The sequence below is a fragment of the Anolis carolinensis genome, chromosome 2 (assembly GCF_035594765.1).
Source record: "Anolis carolinensis isolate JA03-04 chromosome 2, rAnoCar3.1.pri, whole genome shotgun sequence".
NCBI lineage: Eukaryota > Metazoa > Chordata > Lepidosauria > Squamata > Dactyloidae > Anolis > Anolis carolinensis.
In genome coordinates, this window is record NC_085842.1 from 185,936,910 (window position 1) to 185,964,558 (window position 27,649).

General features: G+C 41.0%; 1 protein-coding gene across 2 annotated transcripts; it reads left to right on the plus strand.

The window, feature by feature from the left end:
* The first annotated feature begins 2,023 nt into the window (after positions 1-2,023).
* On the plus strand, positions 2,024-13,092 carry syce3 (synaptonemal complex central element protein 3). 2 transcript variants are annotated; one of them, XM_062974117.1, is made up of 4 exons: positions 2,099-2,179; positions 4,628-4,735; positions 10,649-10,757; positions 12,812-13,092. In XM_062974117.1, the coding sequence occupies exons 3-4, from the start codon at positions 10,649-10,651 to the stop codon at positions 12,979-12,981; spliced, it is 279 nt and encodes a 92-aa protein (XP_062830187.1). In that variant the 5' UTR covers positions 2,099-2,179; positions 4,628-4,735; the 3' UTR covers positions 12,982-13,092. The 2 variants fall into 2 exon arrangements, with proteins under 2 accessions (XP_008108245.1, XP_062830187.1); XM_008110038.3 differs by lacking the exon at positions 4,628-4,735 and having other exon boundaries at positions 2,024-2,179.
* The last annotated feature ends 14,557 nt before the right edge of the window (positions 13,093-27,649 follow it).

Below are 27,649 nucleotides of genomic sequence, written 5' to 3' on the forward strand. Positions count from 1 at the left end.
ACTTAAGCAACATGATGTAGTCCAGCCTCATTATAATTCTATTCTGAATATTATTAGGTTCCTTTCATCGGGGTATTTTAATCTAATGATTTTATCTTATATTGCTGCTATAGCCCCCCCCCCACCTTTGAGGTTGACTGAATTGCATTGGTGGTTGTTATACTGTTGTATAAACCTTTGTTTTAACTTCTGTTTTATCATCTTCTTGTGTTTTAAACTGTGTATATTGTTAATGTATTTGAGCTGTTACTTTTGTAACATTGTGAGCCGCACCGAGTCCCCACGGGGAGATGGTGGTATAAATTATTAAGTTATTATTATTATTATTATTATTATTATTTATGTAGTCCATCTACAACCTAATGCAGTTTATTAATGGGATCATTCATTAAAAAAATGAAAATCCCCATTTCAAATAACCTGGGCATTGCCAGGTACCCAAGCAGGTATAGTCAGTGTGTGTGGGTATCGATGTATGTATGTATGTATGTACGCCCTGGGCTCAGACTACCACAAACCACTGTAACCCCCTCCCCCCCACAAAAGAAACACCTGGAGCAGTTTGGGCAAGGATGGACCATGGATGATGGGATTTGCAGTACCATCACCTGCTTTACAGACCATGCAACCCCCACCAATGACAAACTTGGACCAAACTTGAGACACAGACTCCCTATGATTTTCCATCCTGGAGAGGTTTGGTGGAGGATCCCAACATGGATGATGGGATTTGAAGTACTTCACCCACATCCAGAGACTATTGCTAACTCCATCAGTCAGGAACCTGCACCAAACACAGACTCCCTATGACTCATTTTATATCCTGGTGAATTTTTTGGGAGGATTGACCACAGAGGATGGGATTTCCAGGACATTCAGAGACTATTGCTAACCCCATTGGCCATATCTCTGCATCAATGGCCCCATTCATAATATCCAAAACAACTCAATGCCTTTCTCAAATCACCTGGGCACCACTGGGTCCCCAAGCTAGTAATATAAGGAAGGCTGAGTGAAGGAAGATAGACACATTTGAACTGTGGAGTTGGAGGAAAATCCTGAGAGTGCCTTGGACTGCAAGAAGATCCAGGAAATAATGCCCAACTGCTCACCGGAGGGAAGGATACTAGAGGCAAAGATGAAGTATTTTGGCCACATATTGAGAAGACGGGAAAGCTTGGCGAAGAGAATGATGCTGGGGAAAATTGAAGGAAAAAAGGAAGAGGGGTCAACCAAGGACAAGATGGATGGATGGTATCCTTGAAGTGACTGGCTTGACCTTGAAGGAGCTCTGGGTGGCCACAGCGGACAGGGCGTTCTGGCGTGGGCTGGTCCATGAGGTTGCGAAGAGTTGGAAGCAACTGAACGAATAAACAACAACAAATTATTATTATTTGATGGCTCATATAATGCAATTCAACTGCATTGAATGGTTTAATTGGTAGTGTAGATCCAGCTTCAGAATCGTAGGTGCTATCTTGTTTGTCTATCTGTCTATTGTTGGTGACACTGAAATGAGTGTGTGTCTTACAAGGCTGGATACAAAATTACTTACTAACTCAGTGGTTCTCAACCTGTGGGTCCCCAGATGTTTTTCGCCTACAACTCCCAGAAATCCCAGCCAGTTTACCAGCTGTTAGGATTTCTGGGAGTTGAAGGCCAAAAACATCTGGGGACTCACAAGTTGAGAACCATTGTAATTGTATATGGAAATTTCAGAATGCATCATGCAGGTCACCTGCATTCTGCAACTACCTTCCATGGCAGTGTGGATCCCCCCCTCAAAGCCGGGACTTTCTCCCCTGCCTGCCTGCCTGCCTGCCTTTTCCATCCTCGGCCCCAAGACTGATCGAAGAGAAGCCGCGTTCGGGCAGGAGTTCTGCCTTGGCCTTTCAGGGAAGAGTAACGCCAAAGGAAAGCCCGCCCTTTCTATAGGAATCTCCCAGGGAAAGAACCACAGCGGCGGGGGGAGCCTGCCTCCTGGAAGAGCGGAGAGACGCGGCTCTTCCTCGCATGAACGGTCCCTCCCTCCGCCTCGCCAGGGCCGTTCCTGCGGGGGAGGAGGAGAAGCGTCTGCGCCGCGCGAAGCGCTCTGAGGGGGGAGGGAGCGGAAGTAGTCGTAGCCTAGACAACGGGGAGCGACGGGGTCTTGCACAGCCCCTTCCCTCGGCCCTGCAGGGTAAGTCCGCGCTGGCCGTGCCCGAGGCCTGCCCTGAGTTGAGGACGAAGCACCTGCTTCTTGCTTCTTGGGCAGCTCTTGCTTAAGGAGCGCGCCTGTTGTTAACAGCCGTCTACAACGGAGGGCCGAAGTTGGCCCATGCCTGAGAAACCTAGGGCCCTTCCACACAGCCATATAACCCAGAATATCAAGACAAACAATCCACAGTATATCTGCTTCGAACTGGGTTATCTTAAGTCCACACTGCCACATAACCCAGTTCAATGTGGGATTGTATACAGCTGTGTTGAAGGCTCCTTAGCATCTTATCCTCGGGTCTTCCTTGCTTGAATCCATCTATCCACCCCTCATCCAGTCTTCTACCTCACCAAGCATTATTGCTTTTTCCTGCAAGTGATGGCTTCTGGTATATTCATTGTCATGACATTTTCAAGTATGCCAGATATTTATTCTATATTCTTATTATTTGTTTATACCCCACTTCATCTCCCTCAAAGTGACTTGACATAAAAACATCAGCATAGCCATTTAAAATGTACAAATATAGAAAGATTTAAACAGTATTAAAAATTCCCAGTTAAAAACTATTAAAATAAATTCAAAGTTGAAAACCACAGCACCTCCTGAATTGAGCTTAAAACACCTTCATTTTTAAAAACCTGCCTGAATAGAAAGGTTTTTATCCCTCCCATCCTGACATTTTACTCCATAGGGACTCAAGGCAACTAACAGTATTCTATTATTTATCGAGTCTGAAGCAAATTGAGAATACGAAACCACAAAGTTAAAAACTTGGCATTATACTACATTTCCTCTGACCAGAAGCTGGCCACTTGGAGTGGCTCTGGTGTCACTGTGAGAAGGTCCTCTGTTGTGCATGTGGCAGGGCTCAGGCTGCATTGTAGTAAGTGGTCTATGTTCTGCTCTTCTCCACACTCGTATGTCATAGACTCCACTTTATAGTCCCATTTTATAAGATTGGCTCTGCATCATGTGGTGCCAGAGCGCAGTCTGTTCAGCGCCTTCCAAGTTGCCCAGTCTTCTGTGTGCCCAGGAGGGAGTTTCTCATCCAGCATCAGCCACTGATTGAGGTTCCAGATTTTTACCTGCCACTTTTGGGCTCTTGCTTGCTGAGGTGTTCCTGCAAGAAGGAAGCTATTTCTTGATTTAAGGCGTTGGCATGTGGGTTGATATCCAAACAGAGGTTGGGCCAGAGGTGTCAATGCCTTGGTCCTTTCATTACTGGCTATTCCTTTCCAACGGATGGTGGTGTTGGCATAGACATCCTGTGATAATGTGCCATGTCTCATTAAGAGCCACATTCACTGTTTTAATGTGATGAGATGTATTCCACACTGGGAATGCATATTCAGCAGCAGAGTAACAAAGCTGACAGGAATATGACACGATACATTAGATTGTTAAAACAAGGCAAATATCTACACAAATGAATATAAAAAATGAAAATCATCAAATATTTCTGTTGATAGTGTAAAAATACAATTTAAATGATATTTAAAAGCTAGACAGCTCCCCCCCCCCCCCCCCCCCGATTCCCACTCAGAGCACCTCCAGCAGCCTGCCCCTCATTATCCGCTTAAACCCTGATGGCAGAAAGCAAGCAGAAACAGGGCCATCCTAGGCCCCATGTGCACTGCCCCATAATCCAGTTTAGGTTAACTGCATTGAACTGGATTATATGACAGTATGGATTCATATAATCCAGTTCAAAGCAATGAATCTTCGTTCTGAAATGATTCTATGGCAGTGTAGATCCAGCCCTACCTGAAGTCATCAGATGGCCGGCAGCAGAAGGAGGCAGTGGTCTGCTTCACCACAAGGGGGGAATCTGGTGGCCCATGCCTTGCATCACCTGCATCACCCGTCTCGCCAGGAGGGCAATCACATGGGGTGTGTGAAGCGTGGACCGTGCGTGGTGCTTCTCCCCATAGATTGGGAAACTCGAAAAACCTCCCGTGTTGCCAGGGTAGAGGCAGCATGCCGGTTTCCTCCCCTCTGCATCCACAGAGCTAGCACAGTGTCGTTTGATGGGAGTTGTCTGGCTTCAAAGGTGACCGGGGCCAGATTGCCATTTGCCACCAAATCTAGTCCCATATGATTAGGTCGCTAGTCTCTCTGGAGGAGTTTTCAGAGTCTGAGAGCAACCATCCATACTATAGCAATTCATACAAAAGTTATAACAAGAAAAAAATCAAAAAAGGAAAAGAAAAGAAGAAAAGCTTTGATTGTGTGTTCCTGCATGGGATTGGATTGGGTTGGATTGGATGGTTCTTTTGCTTTTTTCCAATTCTATGACTCTGTGAAAAGAAGTAGAAAAATAATGAGAGAAAGAAAAAAGAGATAAGAAAATATACAGTGACTTCCAATTTTCCTTTTAGCAGCTATATGGCAGGCTCTGGTCTCTTATCTGTTGTTGTTTGGTTCCAGGACCTCTCATGGAAACCAAAATCTCTGGATGTTCAAGTTCAGTTTTATGCCAGTTTCTGTGAATGAATAATCCGTGGATACGGAGGGCCAACTGTAGTCATAGAATATGTAATGTATTCCCACTCTGTAAAATTATATTGTACACTTCTTGTGATAGATACCATATATCATATTAATTTTCAAAATCAACAGCTATCAAATCATTTTTGTATCCTTAAAAAGTCAGCAAAGAGCTTCAGTCTTTAAAAAAATCTCTTCTGATTTTTCTCTAACCAAATCTGATAATTTATCAATTTCTGTTAGTTCATTATACAGTAGAGTCTCGCTTATCTAACATAAACAGGCCGGCAGAACGTTGGATAAGCGAATATGTTGGATAATAAGGAGAGATTAAGGAAAAGCCTATTAAACATCAAATTAGGTTATGATTTTACAAATTAAGCACCAAAACATCATGTATTACAACAAATTTGACAGAAAAAGTAGTTCAATACACAGTAATGCTATGTAGTAATTACTGTATTTACGAATTTAGCACCAAAATATCATGATGTATTGAAAACATTGACTACAAAAATGCGTTGGATAATCCAGAACGTTGGATAAGACTCTACTGTATTTTAATAACCGTTCTTCCACTGTGGATATTAGTATATTCTTCCAATTGTAGGCATTCGCTAGTCTTGTCTTCCATGGCTCCTCTTCATTTGTTGCTTCATAAAACTCATAATAAAGACTTCTGGTTTTAGCTGTGTGCTAGTTTTTAATATTCCATGTCAAAGTATGTATTTGAACCCCTGTTTTGATTTCTTACAAAACATTCTTTCCACCATATGGGAGAAAATCCCATCTTGCTCTTAACATTCCAACATATATTTGAAGCTCCTTAGACAACTGTTTGGGGATTATATATTAATGGTGCATACTTTTATAAAAATATCTTTAAGTTTATAGCACAATGTAAACTTCAACTTCTTTTTTAAATATGATTTTTTTGAAATTTATTATCATATATCTTATTATCATATATCTAAGGAAAGAGCAAGGTAAGTGTGGGTGGGTAAAAAAGTGGGGGGGGGAGAAGGGGAGATTGGGGTGGGGGTCTATTAACTTTAGTTATCAGGGAAAGTGAGGTTCCTGCCTATATGTGTGGGGAAGGGAGGTTATGGATGGGGGGAGGTCCTTGGGGGAGGGAAAATAGGGAAGGGAAAGTTGCCTATCTGGGGGGGGGGGGGGGGTTCTGTCTTCTGGTTATTTCTATTTTTTGGTCGTCTTCTTAGTTCTTCTTGTAAATAATCCTCAAAGCTCGACCAGTCCGTTTCTTTCATGGCTCGTCAGGTATTTTTTTAATCAAATAAGTTAATTTGTCCATATTTTTAATCTCTATTACTTTTTCTAACCACATTTCTTTAGTAGGAATAGTTGTTCCTTTCCAATATCTCACTATCAGTAATCTCTCTGCAGTAACTAAAAATGTAAAGATTTTTTCCGTATTCTCTTTATTTTTCCTTTTGCCTTTCCCCTCACTATCTTGTGTAGGATATAATCCCAGTAAATAAGAATCCGGCTTACATTCCAATTTTATATTTAAAATTTTACCGCATTCAATATTAATTATTTTCCATTTTTTTATTTCCTTACAACCCCACCACATATGATAGTATGAACCCACTTGCTCCTTACACCTCCAACATTTATTATTCATATTTTTATACATTAAGCCAATGTTTTTGGTGTCACATCTGTGAAGTGCTTTCAGCCAATTTTCCTTAAGATCTGTTGCTAGACAATACTTAATTTTTTTATTCCAGATTTCTTCCCATTCACTCGTAAGGATTGGTCTACCTAAATCCCTAGACCATTTTAGCATTGACTCTTTAATAACTTCTGATTCTGTAGCCCAATCAACTAATTTATTATATAATACTGTTATAGTTTTTTATATTTCTTTGGAGTAGATTATCCCAAAACCCATTGTTCATATTAAATCCCACTTCTTTATCATTCTTAAAACTCTCTTTAATTTGAAAATACTGGAACCAGGAGACATTATTATAATCTTTTTGAATCTCCCCAACTCCTTAATTTGAGGTATCCCTTCACTTATAATTGGTCTTTTTAAAATTTCTCTATAGGTCGGCTAATTGGTCCAGCCTAAGAGCCTCCTCTGATGTGCTTCTAATGGGGAAAACCAAAGCGGGTTTTTCATAAAAGTATATTTTATATTTTACCCATGTTTTAATTAGGGATGATGTAATAAAATGGTTGCCGACGTTTTTCTCAATTTTAAATTTGTCACACAATAGATATCCGTGCCAACCTCTCAGGTCATGCCCTTCTAATGTTAATATTTTTACTTTGTCTAATCTTACCCGGTCCCTAATCCAATCTAATGTGCATGCTTCATGATATAATTTAAAATCCGGGAGACCAAATCCACCTTTTGATTTCGGGGTAACCATTGTTACAAATTTAATTCTGGGTTTTTATTTTTCCATATAAATTTACTTATTTCTTTGTGCCAATCATTACATAATTTCGTATTTCTAATAATGGGGATATTTTGAAACAAATAGAGTAATTTAGATAGGATAACTCTTTGATGCCAAGGTCAATTGCCCCAATTTGGGTCCATGTGCCAAGTTTGGTCCAGATCTGTCATTGGTGGGGTTCAGAGGGTTCATGGAATACAGGTGAACTATAATTCCCAGAGATAAAGGTCAGTCAACTCCAAAGACCACCAGTATTTTCAGTTGGCCATGTTGAATTTGTGTGCCAAGCTTGGTCCAGATGCGTCATCAGATGGGTTCAGTGTTCTCTAAATACGGGTGAACTATAACTCCTGGATGTCAAGGTCAGTCACCCCCAAACCTCACCAGTATTCAAAGCTGGCCATGTTGGCCAAACTGTGTGCCAGATTAGTTCCAGATTCATTGTTGGTGGGGTTCAGAGTGCTCTTAGATTGCAGGTGAACTATACATCCCAGTACCTACAACTCCTGTAAATCGTGGTGAATTCTCTCCAAACCTCTCCAATATGTTCAGTTGCTGATCAATTCCTCTGTTTGCTGTGTGCCATAGAAAATGTAGGAAAAGGTTAAAGGAGAGGTAGTGGGTGGGGTCATGCAAATGGAGAGAGAAAGGAACACTGGGATGTGCCTTGATGGCTCCACAGCACTGGGAACTATAGCCTGTTGTGGAGGCAGGAGGCTGTCTATATGAGCGGACACCTGTGCCACACATGCACATACAGATTTTCACTTTTATTATGTGTATAGAAGATATACACATAATAAAACAGAGTTGTGCCTGGGTTTGTGGCAAAGTCTACTCTTTGTATTACTATCCATGTGATGTATCTTTTTGTGAGTTAGTAGTTATTTAAGTCTTTTGAGGTCATTTATAGGCCAATAAAGGTCTGCCTTCCAGACTTACGAGAGGGCTGTCTTATTATCCATAACCTTTTGTAGCTCATTGAAAAGGTGTTTGAGTGGTTTCAGCCAGAGAGTGTAGGTGACCTTTCTGCATAGCACTAGAGTGCTGTCAAAGATAAGGAGGGGCAGGGTGAACTGTATTCTGATTATACCATGGTGACTCCATTTATCCTGGGGAATTTAGATATGACTACATCCTGGTCTGGCCATCCTTAAGTTAACAGCTTTGAATGTGTTTATGTAGCCTTACTCCTAGACCACTATGGCTGCTGCACATATGCCTTCAGCTCAGCACTCCTATGCTTATAAATTAAAGAAGTTTTTTTTGGCATTCTTGCTACCTAAAGGGATCTCTCCAACTCAGGCTCAGGTCAAACATATTCTGGAATTTCTTCTCTCTTTTGTCAAATGCTGTTTGGTGGCAGTTGCAACTAATTTTCAGTTCATGGGCAAGGCCTCCTGTTTTCAGGAACCTTTAGTCAATAAGTTTTTGAGAGGCTATAGAAAACTTCACCCTCCAATTTTAGGTTCTATACCACAATAGTGCCTGAAGCTCATGTTTTCACAACTTTCCAGAAAACCTTTGGAGGTCCTAGCTTCATGTGACTTACCTGAAAGATGGCTTTCCTAATGGCCATTAACTCTGCCAGGCAAGCAGGATAGGTGTCATTGGAATAGATTAGCCCCACCTTTAATTCCATTGTGACAAGGTTGTTCTTAGGCTGGATATCACTTTTCCATTCGAAGTTGTAACAGCATTCCACATCAGTCTGGACATTGTGTTACCCATGTTGATGCAGATTTTAGATTTGGAATGGAGCCTACACTGCTTTAATAGAGAGCTCGCTAACTTCTTATCTTATTCTGTATTAAAACACACACATGCACAAAAACAATAGGGTATAAACAGGGCTTGATGTCCCAGTTCCTCTGTGGAGACCTATTTCTTGCTTTTGAAACCTTTCTTATCAGGCTGGATGGCATGTATGTAGTTGTACTTCACATGATTTCTACTACTTTCTAACACTGTAACTGATTGTCTACTTCAACTTTCTCTCAAGTACTAGTCACCATTCTTGCTTAAACTTCTCTGTTGTATTATCCTGGATTATAAGATATTTCCTTTTACATTGGCAGAGCTTCATGACTAACCAGAGTACTTTTCATTTACTGCAAAGAAGAATGCACTATGTCTTTGCAGCACTTCTCCAAGTGGGTAGTTTCTGTAACGCACTTGGATTATGAACTGGCAAAGAAGGACTCTCCAGCTGGTGTCCATGGACACTCTACATGAACTATGACTGTATCAATCACCTTTTGAAGGTGTGGGCTTTTACTTTAAGTATGCGGAGGCGTACATTGCAGCCTGCAACTTTAATCTCTTTGGGGGAACTGTTGTATTCTTCTCTTATATGATTCATCTTTTGTTCTTTTTGAGAATGACACTCCCTCCTCCTATGATTAGTAGTTTGCCATTCTCCCATTTGTGTGAGTCACAGAGGCCATTTGCAAAGACACATTTACACTGACCACTTATGCCAAAGGGCCAGTGAATCAGCTCAATGCACAGGGCTCATTAACATGGGCCAAAGTTGCTTAATGCAACCTTGATATTTCAGATATTTTTTCCTCAGATGGCCTGTGGACATGGGATGGCACCCACTGTCCCCCTCATTGTCACAGTGGCCAGTGGGCACAACATGGGTCATGTTCATAGCTTGTTGCCTGGAATTATGAGGGGATCAGAGAAAGGAAAGGGGAATGAGGGAGTGATTTGTCCCCTCCCCCTCCCGTATTACTCTGGATCCCTGGACAATTTCACTCCAGGTGACAAGGGACCTACTAGCCATGTTGCGCTCACTTGCAGCCACTGAATTTAGAACAGGAGAGAGACAGTAAGGGTCCAGTGGCATCATACCCGATTAATGGTGAAGACTGCAGTGTGTGGGGAGCAGTCTAAAAAATCCCTAAACTGGCATTTGCCATTCTGGATCAGCTTCGGGATAAGTGGTCCATGTACAGCCGCCCCAAGAAGATGAAGGATAGGTTGCTTATGTATATCTATGGTTCTTTTAGTGATCATTTGTGAACCCACGTAATCCCATTTACACTTCATCATTGTGTCCTGCCTGTCCTTGGTTCCTTGCTGCTTCAGCATCTTTGGAACTGAGAGTGTGCTGGAATAGCACATAGGAATGAGCATGGCTAGCACCCAAACATTTTTGTAATAGCTCTAGAAGTTTGCAAATGATGTACTGTGCAGACGCAGATAGCCTCTGCAGTTACAGTTAAGTAACCTGCCCTTCATTTATAGGAGCAGGTACTGTAGGGGGAATGGCAATCTATGGATGCACTTTTCCCATCCTTTTTCTAGAATGTAAGAATGTAAGATTTTTTTTGCTTTGTTCTTACAGATTTTAGTTAAATCACACAAGGGATGTTTTCAGGTAAAGAGCAGTGCAAATTGTTTAAATAATTTTAAATCTTACATAGTAATTATTAAAATGATCTCAGGACATTATCTGAAAAACAAAAGAATCACATGTTGCACTGTCATTCATGTCATTGTTATTTTGTTTTCTTGTTAGATGGCCAAATGTGAAACCTATGAAAGAAATTATGACAACATAGTAAAACAGCTTGAGGATCTGAATAGGGATTTAGAAAAACTACTGGAAGACATGGAAAAACTATCAGGTGTGGTTGTATGCCTGCAGAGCATCTAACTGTCATTGATAATACTGTCATCTCAATCCAATTAGGGAGAAATGAACATGCAGTTGATGCCAGTGCTCATCTGAGACCCATTTAATTTGTTGTAAAATAGTTTTGGCTTAATGCTAAGTAATACAGTTCAGACGTCACAGAGTTGGATAATGGGCACTTTATTAGAACAATAGAAAGATATCCTAAACTATTTGCAAATTCCTTAGAAATTATCTATTTCAATTGAATATGGCTTGTCCTTGCGACATTTGGTACTTTATAACTGCTGTCAATAATTGGCTTCTTACAAACAAACAAACAAACAAACAAACAAACAAACAAACAAGAACATAAGTTTTAAGATATTGATAGTCCATCAAATACTGATGGAGCCAATTCTATAATTGAACAATTCTGTTGCAGATTATTTTAAATAAGTCCCCCCCATCATTTGCAAGTTTTTACATATTTTAAAAATCTCAACTTCATCAGTTAAAAAAATCCATTCAGCAATAATTCCTTCTGCCTTTTTTATTGTTTGTCTAAATAACTGGACAAATGGTAGTGATGTAAATTACTTGTAAATTTCCATTTTCCGTTTTTAATTTTTTGTGTGACAAGGTTTTTATACTGTCAGAACACCTTTTCATTAAGAACAGACAACATCAACAATAATCAAAGTTGAGTATTCCTTATCCGGAAATGCAAAATTCTTCAGAACCTACCTTTGTTTTTTGCTAGTCCAGTGAACACAAATTGAGTTTCATGCACATAATTATTTTAAATATCGTGTATAAAATTACCTTCAGGCTATTCATAAGAGGTGTATCTGAAGCATAAATGAATATCATATTTAGACTTGGGTCCCATCCCCACGATATCTCATTATGTATATGCAAATATTCCAAAATCCAAAATAAAAATAAAAATCTAAAATGCTTCTGGTCTCATACATTTCAGATAAGGGATACTCATCTTGTAATAAAAATCCACATTAATTAAACAAGAGTTTAAAATGTTAAATAGCCAGATTTCTCCATACTGCAAAGCCTAGTACATGCTTTAATTTTATGTGACAGTTCAGATTCCTTTAAGGGGCCTTTCTCTTAACTGGTTGTAAAACTTTTATGTGTACTTATAGTATATAAAAACTGGGTTTATTAAGTAGAAAATGAAATAGATGTTGAAAACTATTTTTCTTTTTTTTAATAAAGATTTTTCCCAGTCTACTTTGTTTCTTAGAAAAAGCTTGAATGCTGTTTAGCATTTTCCATATTGTTTTGCATATTATCTATAGTCAGGTCTCCAGGTTTGCTTGTGCTAGGAGCATAAGGCCCCCACAACAATGTAAAAACTCTGAATTGGAAATACTATTGTTAACCTTAGGAAACACTTCCCTAGGGAGGACCTTAGGCTAAGTCTGTGGTCAACTTCTGCTGGAAACAGACCATAAAATGGCACCATAAAATTTCTAGAGCCTTTAGGTCCTCCGGCATGACTCTGAAGGACCTAGAAAATTCTGGAGAGAACTCTGTGAGTGGTCAAATTCTCAAAAGTAAAATCTGAATGTGGAGGGCTGATTGTCACACATATAGGGCACATCTACATTGACCATTTTAAAATCAGTATTGAAGAAAGCGATTCTGCTGTATAGACAATTACATAGTAAATCTTGGAACCAGTTTGAGACCTGGATAATGATTACACAAACCACAGAGCACTGATGCACATTAAAGGCTTTCTTTAGCATGGTTTTGTGGGTATTTGTTGTTTGGCTCCTGCCATTTGACATTGGCTTCAAATTTCATTAAATTGTCAGTATAGACAGGGCCATAGAATCATGCAAGATGCCCATGTTGTAAAGTATCAGCAAGTATATGGAAATTTCTAGCAGCTAGGCTATCATAAATCAGTCATTCAAACATACACCTTGAGATTCAGTAATATGGAAAATTGTGGGAGGGATAAATTAATTGGTTACTGCCAGCTCCAGTACGTTTCCTGACAAACCTCATCCAATTACGTTATCTATTGGGCTATCCCAGTGCAGGCTACATGGATGGCATATGATATGGTGGTGATGCGTGCTAACCCGGAATTGGCCAACTCAATGAGACGCCTGGAAGATGCCTTTCTTACCTGTAAGGAAGAAATGGAGAGAAATTGGCAAGAAATGTTGAAAGAAACCAAAGGTGCTGAACAAAGACCAGAATAAATAGCTTTAACATTTCTGGTTTCAATTAAAACCTTGGAAGATTTTTTCTTGAATCATCACTTTGTTTGCTCAGAAACATAAATATGTGTTTATAAAATACATTTTAAATTATCTGTCTGATGTGTGTCTTCATGAAATTCCTATTAGGCAAATAGTAGCATTTTTATTCATTTATTTTCACTGCTAACAGTGTCAGCCATGTGTTCTGGTAATATGTATTTGGGTTTACATTTTGTCCTTTAGAAGCAGTGCGTATGTGAAAAATGGTAAGGTGCTTCTGAGACAGATGACCTGTTATTCATACATATGCTTGTGCACAAGTCAAACCTCAGGAACAAACAGAACTTTTTTCCAAACACATTTGATATATTATAGTCTTTATGCACAAATGATGATAGAAACAATGCCCATTTCACCACTAGGTGGCACTCACCCCTATAAGGAAACAAGTACTGTACCAATTTAATACCAGCAAGCAGTGTGCTTCTGCACTGACACTATAATTCAGTTTGGAATCAGCTCAAGTGGAACTGATTTCACTGCACAGGTGATTAGATTAGATTGATCAGTCTAGAACCAATTTGAGGCCAAGAGGATGATTTATTTATTTCCTGTCAAAAGCATTGCACAACAAACAAGTCCCAAAGTGCTAAAATAAAGGAACCACAAACAGCTAAATAGTTTTAGACCAAAAGCGGGCAACAGCAACCGCATTGTCCGTGTCTTTGAACAACTCCTCCTCCGTGCATGAGGCAGGGCATTGTGGGCAAGCATACATATGCGGAGTTGTTTGTTCAGCTCCACAGTCACACAAGGTGGAGGATTCTTCTAGGTAGTGCCATTTTGCCAGGTTGTCTTTTGATCTGCCCACTCTGCTTCTGAGTCTGTTCAGGGACTTCCAAGTTGTCCATTCTTGGTTTGCCCCTGGAGGAAGACCCTCATGGGGGGCCATCCAGTTAGAATTGCCTGGTTTAGTTGCCCAGAGGGACATCCTTGCTGTTGCTGGAGGAGTGGTGGTTCTCATGAAGCCCTTCCTTGATTTGAGTCTGGTAGGAGGAGGCTGATAGTCATGCAATGGGTGGCTTTCACAATGTTCGACCTTATTTCTCTCACCATTAGCAGCAACTTCCCATCGCATGTCAGGAGGAGCAATGTCAGCTAACTTATAGAGTTTATCAACAGGTGTCGGTTAAAGCATCCTGTGATGGTTCTTCAGTGCTATGTCCACCTGCTTCGTATGGGCAGACTTGTGCCAGACAGGACAGGTGTACTCAGCAGTTGAGAAAGACAAAGCCAGGGCTGATGTTCTTATTACTTGTGGGTCTGCACCCCCTGGCTTCAAATTACTTGGTATGTTTTTTTCCCCATTTCTTGAGAGATGCACACTGGAGGCATATGAGGTGAACAAACAGAGAAAGTAACAACAGTACAGGTAATCAATTCTACCTCCCAGGGGATCAGTTAGCCCACTGCTGTCCAGCCCTGTCCTTGGGGCATTTTTGGCAACCTCTGTTCTGGATTCCTTACTGGGCTTCAACCAAGATTTTGCAGAGCTGATTTTGCCCTTGATCTGGGATATACTTGGATCAGTTTCAGGCTTACATCAGATTTTCCTGTGACCTCATTAGATTATTACTATAGTTACTTTTTCCAGCAATATGTAATATTTCCACAATTTGTAAAAAAAAATCATTTTCTAATATATTACTTATACTATCCATCCATCTACACATTTGCGCAATTGAAGAGAAGTGTGGTATTAAAGGTGCTCAACCCGGTATATATTCACTCTCAATGATAGCATACTGAAATTGTTGGTTTGTGTAATAAATCCTAGAATGAGAAAAAGCTAAATTGAATTATATCCACAAATTTCGATCTATTGGTAGAAAAATGAAGAAAGACAATGGTTTCATGGCACACTACATACAATAATACAAGGAGCCTTACACATATAACAAAAGGAATTTTCTCACAATTTTGAATCTAAGGAAACTGATTTTTGTGAGATTTATTGCTTTCACATACTCATGCTAACTGACCACTATAGAGATCTGAAAGATCTGTATTTCATCACCCAGACCTTTGAAATTTTAAGGTTGGGGCCATGATCTGTCTTTGTCTGGATCTTATTACATTCTGTCCTATTCCCACAACTGTATAAATATGCTTTATTATTGGAAGCGTTACTATCACTCTATACAACATCTGAAAAAGTAGCTGTATGGAAGCTCCAATTAGCTCAAAATGTGGCAGCATGATTGATTACAGGAAGTTAGATTGGTTACCATGAATGGGCATATCACATCTATACTAAAATCACTCCACTGGTTTCTGGGAAAAGTATAAAGTGTTTGTTATTATATTAACACCCCTTCATTATTTGCGTCCAGGTTACCTGGATGATTGCCTACTCCCATATACTGTAATCTGCCCCATACACTCATGTCCTCTAAGGGATGGTTACTTCAACCAGCTAGAACTTGACTGGCAATTGGCAACTTTTCATTGTCCGCTTTGAGAATGTGGATCGACCTGCTGGAAGTGACCTGACAGTTAAATGAACTATCAAAATTTAAAACACAATTGAAGACCCATCTCTTCCAGCAAGCATATTGTAATGGATCTTGCCTACCTTACAAGGTTGGTATGTGGCCCACCTCACAGGACTGGTGTGTAGCCATTTTGTAGGCAGGGCTAAGGGTGTGGCCATTTTGTAGGCCTAACTTGCAAGAGCTCAGCAGAGTAAGGGGGAGGAGCAGTCAAGTACAATCTGATTGGCTGAATGCAAATGAGACATTACTTAGCAACTGGAGATGGGCAGAGCCAAAGTGACAGTTGGAAGCCAGAGAATTATTTTTCAGTTAGCAGTTGGGGCTTTGGAATCCAGTAAGTGAACAGTTGTTTTTTGAAAGTCAGTCAGTTAGGAGTTGGTCTTTGGAATTCAGTCAGTTGGGAACTGTGTTTTGAGAAGGAAGCATCTTTGAGGAAATATAGGAAAAGCCTTTAAGAAAGAAAGGGCTGAGACCTATATTTTGTGAGCTCTATGGTTTAGAGCGCTGCTGTTTAAATCCCAGGAGAAGTGGATTTAAAAGTAAATTGATCTGTTTGTGTTTCCTTGGCGAAGGAACATATTTACACAGAAACCATGTTTTATGAACATCCTTTGAAGTGAAAACCATAAGATTTTAATGAAACCACTAAGCATCTGTACTGTTCAATGTTAATGAAACAATCACGCATATTTACTGTTCAAACTACCAATAAACAACCATTTCTTGCTTCTTCTCACATAGTCACATCTGTCTCTCTCGATATCCTATAGATAGATGGATAGATAGATAGATAGATAGATAGATAGATAGATAGATAGATAGATAGATAGATAGAAGAGGTTCCTGAGTAATGCATGTGGCAGCATTTGATAGAAGTAGCAAGTTCAAATCCTCTACATATTTGGTGGCAGCAGAAATAGAAACCCCTGCAATTCTGGCAAATTTGAAAAATCCTCCCTGTTGTATATTGTTTGAAAACCCCCCGGTCCTCCATACATATGCAGTCAATTTTACCATATAATTTTACACTTAAATTTTATTGGTACAAATTAGTTTAATGTGTTTTAATTTTTTAATGCATGTGTATAAATTGTCTTGTTTTTATCTACATATTTTAACTTGTGTGGTATCCCACCTTGAGATTTGAGGAGAGACAACTAACAAATATAATGTTGTTGTTGTTGTTGTTATGAAGGAATTCACTAAATCATATGGTGGCCATGACCAATTACCAAACATCCATTTTGCGGAAAACAAAGGGTATAGGCTGAGAGATTAGTCATTTCCAGTAGTTGCTAAAGACATTAGTGGGGCCTTCATCCTCCACTCTTTAGGCCTCCCTCCCAGGCTGTTCTTAATGCAGATTGGATGGGGCTGTGGAGTAAGTTTTGCTCTCTGATACTTGTATAAACACACTAAAGAAAGAATGTCACTTGTTCACACTTTGTCTTGCTGTAGAAAATATCAAAATAACATTGTACTGCAGGAAATGTGTTTACTACATAATATGAAAGTGGTCTTACTGTGAACTTGTCACTCTCTGCCTTAAAGAGTAGATAAAATACATTGTCTGTTATGTCACCTTGAGCTTTCTGATATATAAATGAGTATAAAAGTGATTAAAGGGTAATATCCTGTACTGGCAGTTCTAGATTTTCACCTGAGATGTATCCTGTGGAGTATACCTGACAGAAATGTTCCAGAGCAAATATCTCAAAGAATCAGTATATAATCCTATTGTTGACCACAGTAGAAACAAATCAGTGTATGGAATAAATTTTGAAATCTCTTGCAAACCAGGAATATCTGACTGCATAAGCCTGGGAATCAGATTACAAATGATTTATGCCTGCTACTCACTAGCATGGCCAATTAATACAGCAGCTGCAAATATTTGCTTTACTTGATAAGAATATTAATAATATTTGGGAAGGGATGTTCAGTAAATTGCACCAGATTTCATTTTTTAAAATTGTGTTTCTCCTTAACTCTCTTCTACAAAGAAGAAAACATACACATTGTTATGTGGTTTCTTTGTTTCAGTCCTCATTTGTTATATACAATACAATATATGGTTTGTTATACTCTTTCCAGGGAGCCCCGGTGGCGTTAAAGCTCTGAGCTGGAGACCAAAACGTCCCAGGTTCAAACCCCGGGAGCGGCGTGAGCGGCCGCTATTAGCTCCAGCTCCTGTCAACCTAGCAGTTCGAAAACATGCCAATGTGAGTAGATCAATAGGTACCGCTCCGGCGGGAAGGTAACGGCACTCAAGTCATGCCAGCCACATTGTCTATGGACAATGCCGGCTCTTCGGCTTAGAAATGGAGATGAGCACCAACCCCCAGAGTCAGTCACGACTGGACTTAACGTCAGGGGAAACCTTTACCTTAACCTTATACTCTTTCCAGTCTCCTTTTAATCAGATGGGGAGCCAATAATCGCTGCTACGGTGTGTTTACACCAGCCTTCAGTTTCATATCTGCTTCTGTGGCATGTGTGGGGGTGCTCTTTCCCCATCCAGACCCCAGGACCTTACAGATGATCATTCTAAGAGGGAACATATTGACTTCCTCTCCTCCATTCTCGCAGACACAGTCTGAAATTCTACCTCTTGAGTCTTGCAGGCACCAATTTACATTTCAATCTCATGAATGTTCATCTCCCATTCAGGGAGACTGGGGCAGAGATCCCAGAGGGAGCACCATTCCAACTCCTGCTCTCATTCGTCAGCAGCTTCCTGGGACTTGAGAACGTCAACTCAATATTCATGCCACGCATAGTGAGACCGCACACTATCACTTCCATGCCTCACAGCAGCCATCCCTATGGAGAGGCCCCCTACTCCATCTACAAGAATTTATTAGTTGGCAGTTTCACAGATTCAACTAGCTAAGGTGGGTCCTTCATGTATCTCTTATTTGTGTTTCCAGGGTGAGATCCCATTGTCCCCCATTGATCTCAGATGATGACTCAGAAGTGTCAAATTTGATGCCTCCCCAAAGCTGTGGGTTTCTGACATTGATTCAGCTTCCTTGATAGACCGCCTGAGTGCTTTTACGGACCAGGTTCTTATATGACAGTTGATAATCTCATATTTAGAGACATCCAAAAGAATGCTATCTCTATTGCCATGTTGCCATTCCTAGTCCTCAGCATCCTGAAAGATGATAGAATCATGGTACAAAGTCAATGATACCGACCACGACTGGTTATCACATTACCTGAGACCAAACTCGGTAATTGTCGATGCAGCCTAAGCAAAGTCTTTCTTCAAGCTGCATTCCGTTCCTCCTGACAAAGAGGGAGAAAGATAATGTTGGGAAGAAATTACACTCTGAAGCCTCTCTCTTAGCCAGGATGATAAAGTATGGGGTCTGCATGGGGGCTTATCAGAAGTTCCTATGGGACAAAATTTCACCATTTTTGACAGGTTCCCGGAAGGAGACAAGAAATTTTTCTCCACTCTCACCAAGAAGCATCATTCCTAACTCATCAGATTCAGCTTGCAAAGCATATGGTGACACATTGCAGAAACATCTAGCCCACCGTGTTGCAATTTTCAAGTGGTCATCTGTGAATTCACACAACCTCACGCATCCTCTCCACTGTACTGATGCCACCTCAGTTACATGCATTGCAGATATGAATGTGGGCCTTTGTGGCAACTTGAATATTAATACCCTTCAGAGGGTAGGCAGGGTTACTATGAAATACCTTCTGCCAGGTTCTAATACATTGACCATCATTCTTTTGTTCTTGGTGCTTCAGTTTTTTTCCATGTTTGAATGAATAGTATTCTTGCTACTCTTACTATGTATTGTCCAATTCCTAATCAGTAATATGAGACAATTTCTGGTGACATTACAAACTCTACCTTTATTTTTTAAAAATTAACGTATAAATGATAGAACAATGTATTTTTCTTTCTTGCATGCCCACAACACATGAAAGAAAGACAATTCTTTAGCCTGACAACTCTAAAAATAATTTGAAACACTCTTAGGGCAAGACTTCATTGGTACTAAATTTGTGTCCACTCTGGAGCATAAATTATTCAGACTGGCCCTGGAGGCAACCCAACGAACCTGTCATTGTGCCATGTTGGTATTCACACAGTCCAGCTGGGCTGAGACTGCATTAACTCTGCTGGACCACATGATCCATCCCTTTCCCTTTGCACTCATGAGCACAAGAAAAGGGTGCTGGCACTGCTGCTCTGAATCAAACCCAACTGGTCAGCCAAAGCTGTGGGATATTGCAGTCTTTGGGGTATCCCTCAACTTTGCCCAAAGTCAGTTCAACCCTGGAAAATCTGTGTTAGTCACTGGTACTAGTTGAACATTTTGGGGCCAAGCAGAAGTCAATTCTTCACTTCACTTCACTTCACTTCACTTTATTTCTTAATTAGTTGCTCTCCACCAGAGTGCTCCGAGCGACTTACAATTTAAAATATCATTCCACAATATAAAAAACATTCATCATAAAAACATTCAACATAAAAACATTCAACATAAAAACATTCAACATAAAAACATTCAACATAAAAACATTCAACCTAAAAACATTCAACAGTGACTATTTGGCATAATTCTTGCTTGTGTATAATTGCCTTTAGTCATTTTTGAGCTAAATATCAGTGCCACAGTATCTTGTACAGAGCTTTTTTTGGAGTGTTTACATGTTTGATACACATTTTCCTCATACACCCATTTGAACATTCTGGCCTAATTTTGTGTACATGTTTTCTTGTATTCTTTTACCAATTCATCTTCTGACTCCAACTTCAAGAGATACTTTTATACTAGGCTGCTGTGAATTTTCCAGACTATGGCCATGAACAGCCCAGAAAACTCACAGCAACCCAGTGATTCCAGCCATGAAAGCTTTCGACAACACATTGCCTTTTATACTGCTTAAATTATATGACCATCATTCTTACAGTTCTGAGTAAAATTCAGTTTCCCAACCTCTTTAATCAATTCCTTATTTTTTTAAAATATCTCCATGAAATGTAAATAAGCAAGCCAGTTAAGATCTATACCTTCCCTCCTTAAGAAGCATCTCTCTTGATCTAGTTGCAAAGATCTTTGTAATCACTTCTCTATTCAGTCCTTGGAATATGGGGCTTTGGATTTCTCCCCACAGCAGTGTGACACGTCACCATTGCTTCTCTGAAATCGGTGCTTTGGTGGCATATAAAGCCACAGGGTAATCTCCATTCAGAGGCATGTGGAGGAGATCCTTGACCTGCAGGAACCAAAGCTCCTGGACATGACTCCAAAATGACAGAGGGACAGCTTGCCAGTCCTAGACTTGGAACTAGTGGAAATAAAGGTAATAGAAGGAATAAAGGGGAAATTGCCTGAAATCATGGGATTTGAAGTGTTCACCAGAATGAGGTGAACATGATAGGTGTACGTTTGTGCTACAAGTTTTGAAAAAGAAAGCAAAACAATGACAAAACTGTAAAAAGGCAATAAACAATAGAAAAATGGTGAAAACCAGTGTGAGGTTAAAAGCTCAGGGGAAAGCAAAGATAAAGTTGTCCTCAGTGGCAGAACGTTAAATCTTCCACTTCCATTTATTTATCAGAGCTGAATATTGGATATTTAAGAAAGACATGTAATCATTATTTTTAAAATATCTCTACCCATTTAAATACCTCTACCCATAACTGTATGGACTGGTGGAAAGATGGGGAAGGTGGGGGAGATAGACACTGAGGGCTTGCCTATACTAGTTAAAACCTCAAATCCAGTGCTGGCAGTCATCAAGGTGCACAGGGACTTCTGACAAGCATCCTGATTTCTTTTTCCCTTAACTGACTTTGTTCAGTCTCTGGACTCTGGAGTATGCTGGAGTTTTGCAGCCATCTGGACAGGTGGATCAGGCTCATTTTCTCCAAAGCACTGTCTACACACAGACGGTCACCATCACCGTGAACACAACAATCAGCTCAGGGAAAGGAGCCCCCAGATGGCGTAGTGGACTAAGTGACTTGAAGGTTGGGTTGCTGACCTGAAAGCTGCCAGGTTCGAATCCCACCTGGGGAGAGTGTGGATGAGCTCTATCAGCTCCAGCTCCATGCGGGGACATGAGAGAAGCCTCCCACAAGGATGGTAAAAACATCAAAACATCCGGGCGTCCCCTGGGCAACGTCCTTGCAGACGGCCAATTCTCTCACTCCAGAAGCAACTCCGGTTGCTCCTGACACAAGAAAAAAAAAAAAAGCTCAGGGAAGGGGTGAATTGTTACAATCATTCTTTACTCCCTGTGTGCTGATTGTAGGATTGCCACATTATGATCTCAGCAGATGTGACAGGGAATAGCAAGGCACTTGCAGGAAGCTCTGTGGCCTGCGAGGAACAGTGGGGTGACATGAGGACAAATGGGTAGGCCCAGATTCAGCAGGTATCAGAGACGGTCAAACCATCAGGCAAGGGAGGCATTTGCCTGTGGCGCCATCGTCTGGGGCGCAGTTGAGGGCCTGGGAAGATCCCCCCCCCACCTCCTTCTCCTTCCGACTGGGCCTTCCTGTAATAGTCCTCCTCCACTTCCTTCTCTTTCTCCTCTCCCGGGAGCCTCCATGACGGAGGATGAGAAGGAAGAGGAGGAAGCCCTGGCGCTTCTCCTCCGTCCGTGCTGTGCCGTTTCTCGCCAGGTCGCAGCCACTTCCTTCCCCAAGCCCTTGCCATTGCCTTGGTGTTGGTGATCCCTATCAGGGGCTTTGGTGTCCCCTCTCGGGCTTCCCTCTGTCCCTGCAACTTGGAAAGCGTCTGGTGCAGGGGGTCAGCCATGCCGCCGGCCTTCAGTGTGCTTTCCTTGTTACTGTCGTGGAGGGGAAGGGCGCTGTGAGGGAAGAGTGCCTCTTGCCGCCCATGGTCATTCTGAGGGGCTTCTCTTGCTTCTCCTCCTGCTGCTACTGCCTCGGCTGCCCTTCGCCACAGCAGCTGGGAGCCCCTTTGCAGCCTCCACGCCTCCTCCTCCTCGCCCCGAGGAGAGCAACAGGCTGGGAGACACACACACAGAGGAGGAGATGTTCCCGCTGGAGGGCGCAAGTTAAAAGCATTAAGTTCAATTCTTGGTGAGCAGTGGGCTCCCAGGCATTAGTGACTCCAACTCCCAAGAGCTCCGGCCAGCTTGGCGAACGGCAGGGAACTCTGGGAGCTGAAGTCCCACACACCTGGCTGGCAGGAGGCGGGAAAGGGTTAATCTCCCCAGTGACTGCGGGAACATCTCCTCCTCTGTGTGTGTGTCCGTCTCTGCCTGTTGCTCTCCTCGGAGGAGGAGGAGGAGGTGTGGAGGCTGCAAGGGAGCTCCCAGCTGGGTTAACAACATATTTAAATGTGTTGTCCAAGGCTTTCATCGCCAATGCCTTGGGAGGGACTGGAAAGGGTTAATCTCCCAGCAAACACGCCTCCTCTCTCTCTTTGTGTGTGTGTGTGTGTGTCCTTCCCTGCCTGTTGCTTTCCTTGGGACGAGGAGGAGGAGGAGGAGGAGGACGAGGAGGAGGTGGTGGTGTGGAGGTTGCAAAGCTGGGTTAACAACATATTGAAATGTGTTGTCCAAGGCTTTCCCTGGATTGCTGTAAGTTTTCCCAGAAACATTCTCTCTTGACGTTTCACATCTATGGCAGGCATCCTCAGAGGTTGTGAGGTCTAGGCAAGTGGGGTTTATATATCTGTGGAATGTCCTGGGTGGGAGAAAGAGCTCTTGTCTGTTTGAGGCAAGTGTGAATGTTGCAATTGGCCACCTTGATTAGCACTGAATGGCCTTGCAGGTTCAAAGCCTGGCTGCTTCCTGCCTGGGAAAATCCTTTGTTGGGAGGTGTTATATATAAACCCCTTGCCTAGTTTCCAACAGACCTCACAACCTCTGAGGTTGCTTGCCATAGCATGTTTCCCTGAGACAGCTGTGAATGTTGCAACTGGCCACTTTGCTTAGCATTGAATAGCTTTGCAGCTTCAAAGCCTGGCTGCTTCCTGCCTGGGTGAATCCCAGGAAGGAAGCAGCCTGGGATACACACATGGATACATACCTACATAACAACTCCAACCATCACCCAACTCTTGTCTGTTTCAGGCAAGTGTAAATGTTGCAACTGGCCACCTTGATTAGCATTGAATAGACTTGCAGTTTCAAAGCCTAGCTGCTTCCTGCCTGGCCTTAGATAACCCAGTTCAAAGCAGATATTGTTGGATTTTCTGCCATGATATTCTGGGTGGAAGCACCCTGGATTTTATATGGCAGTGTAGATGGGGCCTCAAGAAGACAAAATAATGAAGTGTTTCAGGTTCCCCCATTGGTGCAATGTGATTGATGCCCCTTCTACACTGCCATATAATCCAGATTATGAAATCAGATAATCCACATTATTTGCTTTGAACTGGATTATCTGAGTCTACACTGCCATATAATCCAGTTCAAAATAGATACTCTGGATTTTATATGGCAGTGCAGAAGGGGCCTAAAAGGATGTACATACAGAGATGTTAGAAGGACGAACTCAGTAAAAATCAAGCTGTTGACTGATTAACCAGTACAGTCCTGTAGTAAATGGTATGACAGTATATTATGCTGGTAGGTAGATTTACCATATTTTCTCCCCCAAACCACTATGTTTTTAAACTCTAATGAGATAGAACACATTTGCAAGTGCATTTATGAACTCTTGTCTTTGTTTTGGATTCACCTTCTGATGCCAAGCAGCCCTGTAAATTTCTGATAGCCTTATAGCAAGGCGGGAAAGGGCATTTCTGTCTTCAAATTCCTTAGCCTTGTACAAAGCACTGGGAAATTCAGTACAAAAGGTACTTCTCTTTAGTACAATCAGAGGGAGAAATGGCCACTCTGGCAGAGGGATTGTGGGACTATGCCTTTGCAGGCTGCTGATACTACAGTAGAGTCTCACTTATCCAACATTCGCTTATCCAACATTCTGGATTATCCAATGCAGTCTGTCTTTTAGTAGTCAGTGTTTTTGTAGTCAATGTTTTCAATACATCGTGATATTTTGGTGCTACATTCATAAATACAGTAATTACTACATAGCATTACTGCATATTGAACTACTTTTTCTGTCAAATTTGTTGTATAACATGTTTCGGTGCTTAATTTGTAAAATCATAACCTAATTTGATGTTTAATAGGCTTTTCCTTAATCCCTCCTTATTATCCAACATATTCACTTATCCAACGTTCTGCCAGCCCGTTTATGTTGGATAAGTGAAACTCTACTGTATTGTCTCACTCACAGACATTCCTTAAGGAAAATGGGATTTCTATCCATCCTAACCTCAAGGACCTTTGCACTGTTTTGAAGGTATTCAAAGCAGGACACTTGTAGACATATTTTCTTCTAAGGGCAGGATCTTCTTGCGTTTCAAAATGGCAAAGAGAAAGTAAGTGACACTGGTAGTTAGGTACAGTTTGGTGTTGGCCATAGCTGCCAAGGCTGCTGCCTCCAGTTCTCTTTGGGATTACTTTACCATCTGGAGGACAGGAGGAGATCTCTGGGTCATGCCTTCTGTCCATGACAAGGTTAAGCCATGACACAGTGTCCCAAAGGACTGGGATCCTCTAGCCAAAGGGAAATTGCAATTAAAGGTCAGCGACAGCTCTGCAGTTTATCTGTGAACTGGAAAAGTTACAGTTTCTTGTATTACAGTTTCTTGCTCAGCCTCCAAAGTTATGAAATTCCTAGACTGAAGCAGCTGTTGTTATAACCATAGTGGTTATGAAATAAGTGATGTTTGCATTAGATCCCCCGTTTGCTTTTAGTGAAAGAGTGATAAAGTTGATAGCATTTGATAAAGTTACTTGCAATAAGGAATTTTCAAAGTATTGATTATAATTCATTATTGATACACTTTTTAATATAGTTCCACATCAAAGCAAGGCAATCACAGTTTCTTTAAAAATATGATCCATTCCTTTTTTCTTCTTCTGCTACATGCATTTTTGTAATCCATACAGTATGACAGACACATTAAAATACTGTGGCATATATAGTTTAAAAACTAAAGCTGCTTAAAGCATTAATCCTATATGAATATGTTGTGTTAATAGTAATTATGTTGTTGTTTTATTATGGTTGTTGTATGTTTTGTGTTGGTAATTGAATGCTTTACCTATGTTGGAAACTGCCCTGAATCCCTTCAGGGAGATAGAGTGGTATACAATTTGGTTTGTAAGGTAAACTTTTATCCATTCTATTCACCTCTACCTTCTACCTTTTATTTCTCAGTGATTGGTTGGGGGGGGGGCGCCAAAATTCTGTTCGCCTACTCTTAAAAATTATCTTGGCCGGCTCTGGCAGGTATGTGTTGGTTTCAGGGAACCTCTGGGGCACAAAACCCTGGATTAACCTGCCCCATGTAGGTGGGTGATAAAAATGCAGTCCCTTGTTCACCTCTTTCTTCCGTATAGACTGTTAAGCTTTGCTTCTGGTGGGCTACTTTTTAAAAAAAATAATGATATTTATTAAAAATTTCAGGAATTACAGTATTGATAACTAAAGAGAAAGAAGGGGGAGGGATAAGTGTTGGTAGTTTGGGTGGGGAGGGAAGGGGAGGGGTAGGGCCCTACACAGAGCCGGCCCTAGGTATTTTTCAAGTGTAGGCAAACAGAATTTTGGCGCCTCCCCCCAAACCAATCACTGAAAAATAAAAGTGTTGGTTAAGCAAAAATGCTGTACTGGATTATTTTAAAATTTCAAAAAAACTTCTATAAAGGATATATGTACGATGTCAATGACACATTTGCATGAAATTTAATCTAAGCATGTCAAGTCTCTTACTAATTCTTTAATGTTACCAGTGTGTGTTTCACCCCTCTTGCCACTTGGAAAGCACAGCTTACAGCAATAGAGTCCACTGTTAACATTTCATGCCAGAAAAAAGTGTAATACCCTCCTTAGACTTCCAAACAGAGTAAATAAGTAGAGTCTCGCTTATCCAACCTTCACTTATCCAACGTTCTGTATTATCCAACACAGTATATCTTCTAGTGGTCAATGTTTTTGTAGTCAATGTTTTCAATATATTGCAATGTTTTGGTGCTAAATTCATAAATACAGTAATTACTACATAACGTTACCATGTATTGAACTGCTTTTTTGTCAATTTGTTGTAAAACATGTTTTGCTGCTTAATTTGTAAAATCATAATGTAATTTGATGTTTAATGTGATTTTTCTTAATTCCTCCTTATTATCCAACATTTTCACTTATCCAATGTTTTGCTGGCCATTTATGTTGGATAAGCGAGACTCTACTGTAAAGCCGTATGCCAGTTTAGACTTTTGAGCAATTGAATGCAGTTTTAAAAGGTCAAAATCCATTTCAGACGAACAAATGTCTCAGGCTCCTGTTTTCAATGCTCACTCCTGCTGCATCAACCACAGGCCCAGCCAGCATGAATACTCACTTGTGCTGCATAACAGCATTGTAGCTGTATCTTAGGGTTTAGGATTGTTGCTGAGCCCTCATTTCCAGTGTACAGCCAGTTGTACACCAATATGTCCACAAACAAGGAAAATATCAGCAGGTTTGGTGAGCAGGTTGGTGGAAAGGTCCTTGAGGTTATGGAAGTATATAAAAAAGCCTTAAGGAGAGAATGAAGTGGATGCCCCAATAGCTCAGTAATTATTTGTTCAGTGGGCACATATTTCTGGTCATTTGGTGAGTGGGAAAATACGAAATGAGGGGGTCAGAAATAGCCAGAGTGCCATAAAAATCAAAGAATTTTCGAGCTGGAAGAGACTAAAAGAACCATGTGGAATGATCCCCTGTCTTTGCCGGATTCCATCTCTAAATTACCCCCAAGAGGTAGCAAACTAACTTATGTCCTGTTCAAGGCTTGACTGAGTCATAAACTCTGGAACCTTTTGTTGTAGGTTCCACTTCTGTCATCACCACCTAATACGTTCTGAATTGTTAAGGGACTGTTATGACATATTTGAAGTCATGGCATAAATGTCAGCATGGGATATACAAGCATTAGAGGACAGCATTTGGCTGAGACAAATGTAGGAAGCAAAAAAAGCCTGGATGGGAGACTGAGTCTTTTTAAACATTAGAACAAAGGGGTAAGAACTTGATTGATGAAGTAATG

Excerpts from the sequence above, each read along its gene's own strand:
- syce3 (XM_008110038.3), top strand. The coding sequence starts at position 10,649 with ATGGCCAAATGTGAAACCTATGAAAGAAATTATGACAACATAGTAAAA. Across the intron at positions 10,758-12,811 it reads AGACATGGAAAAACTATCAG|TGCAGGCTACATGGATGGCA; the intron begins GTGTGGTTGTAT and ends GGGCTATCCCAG.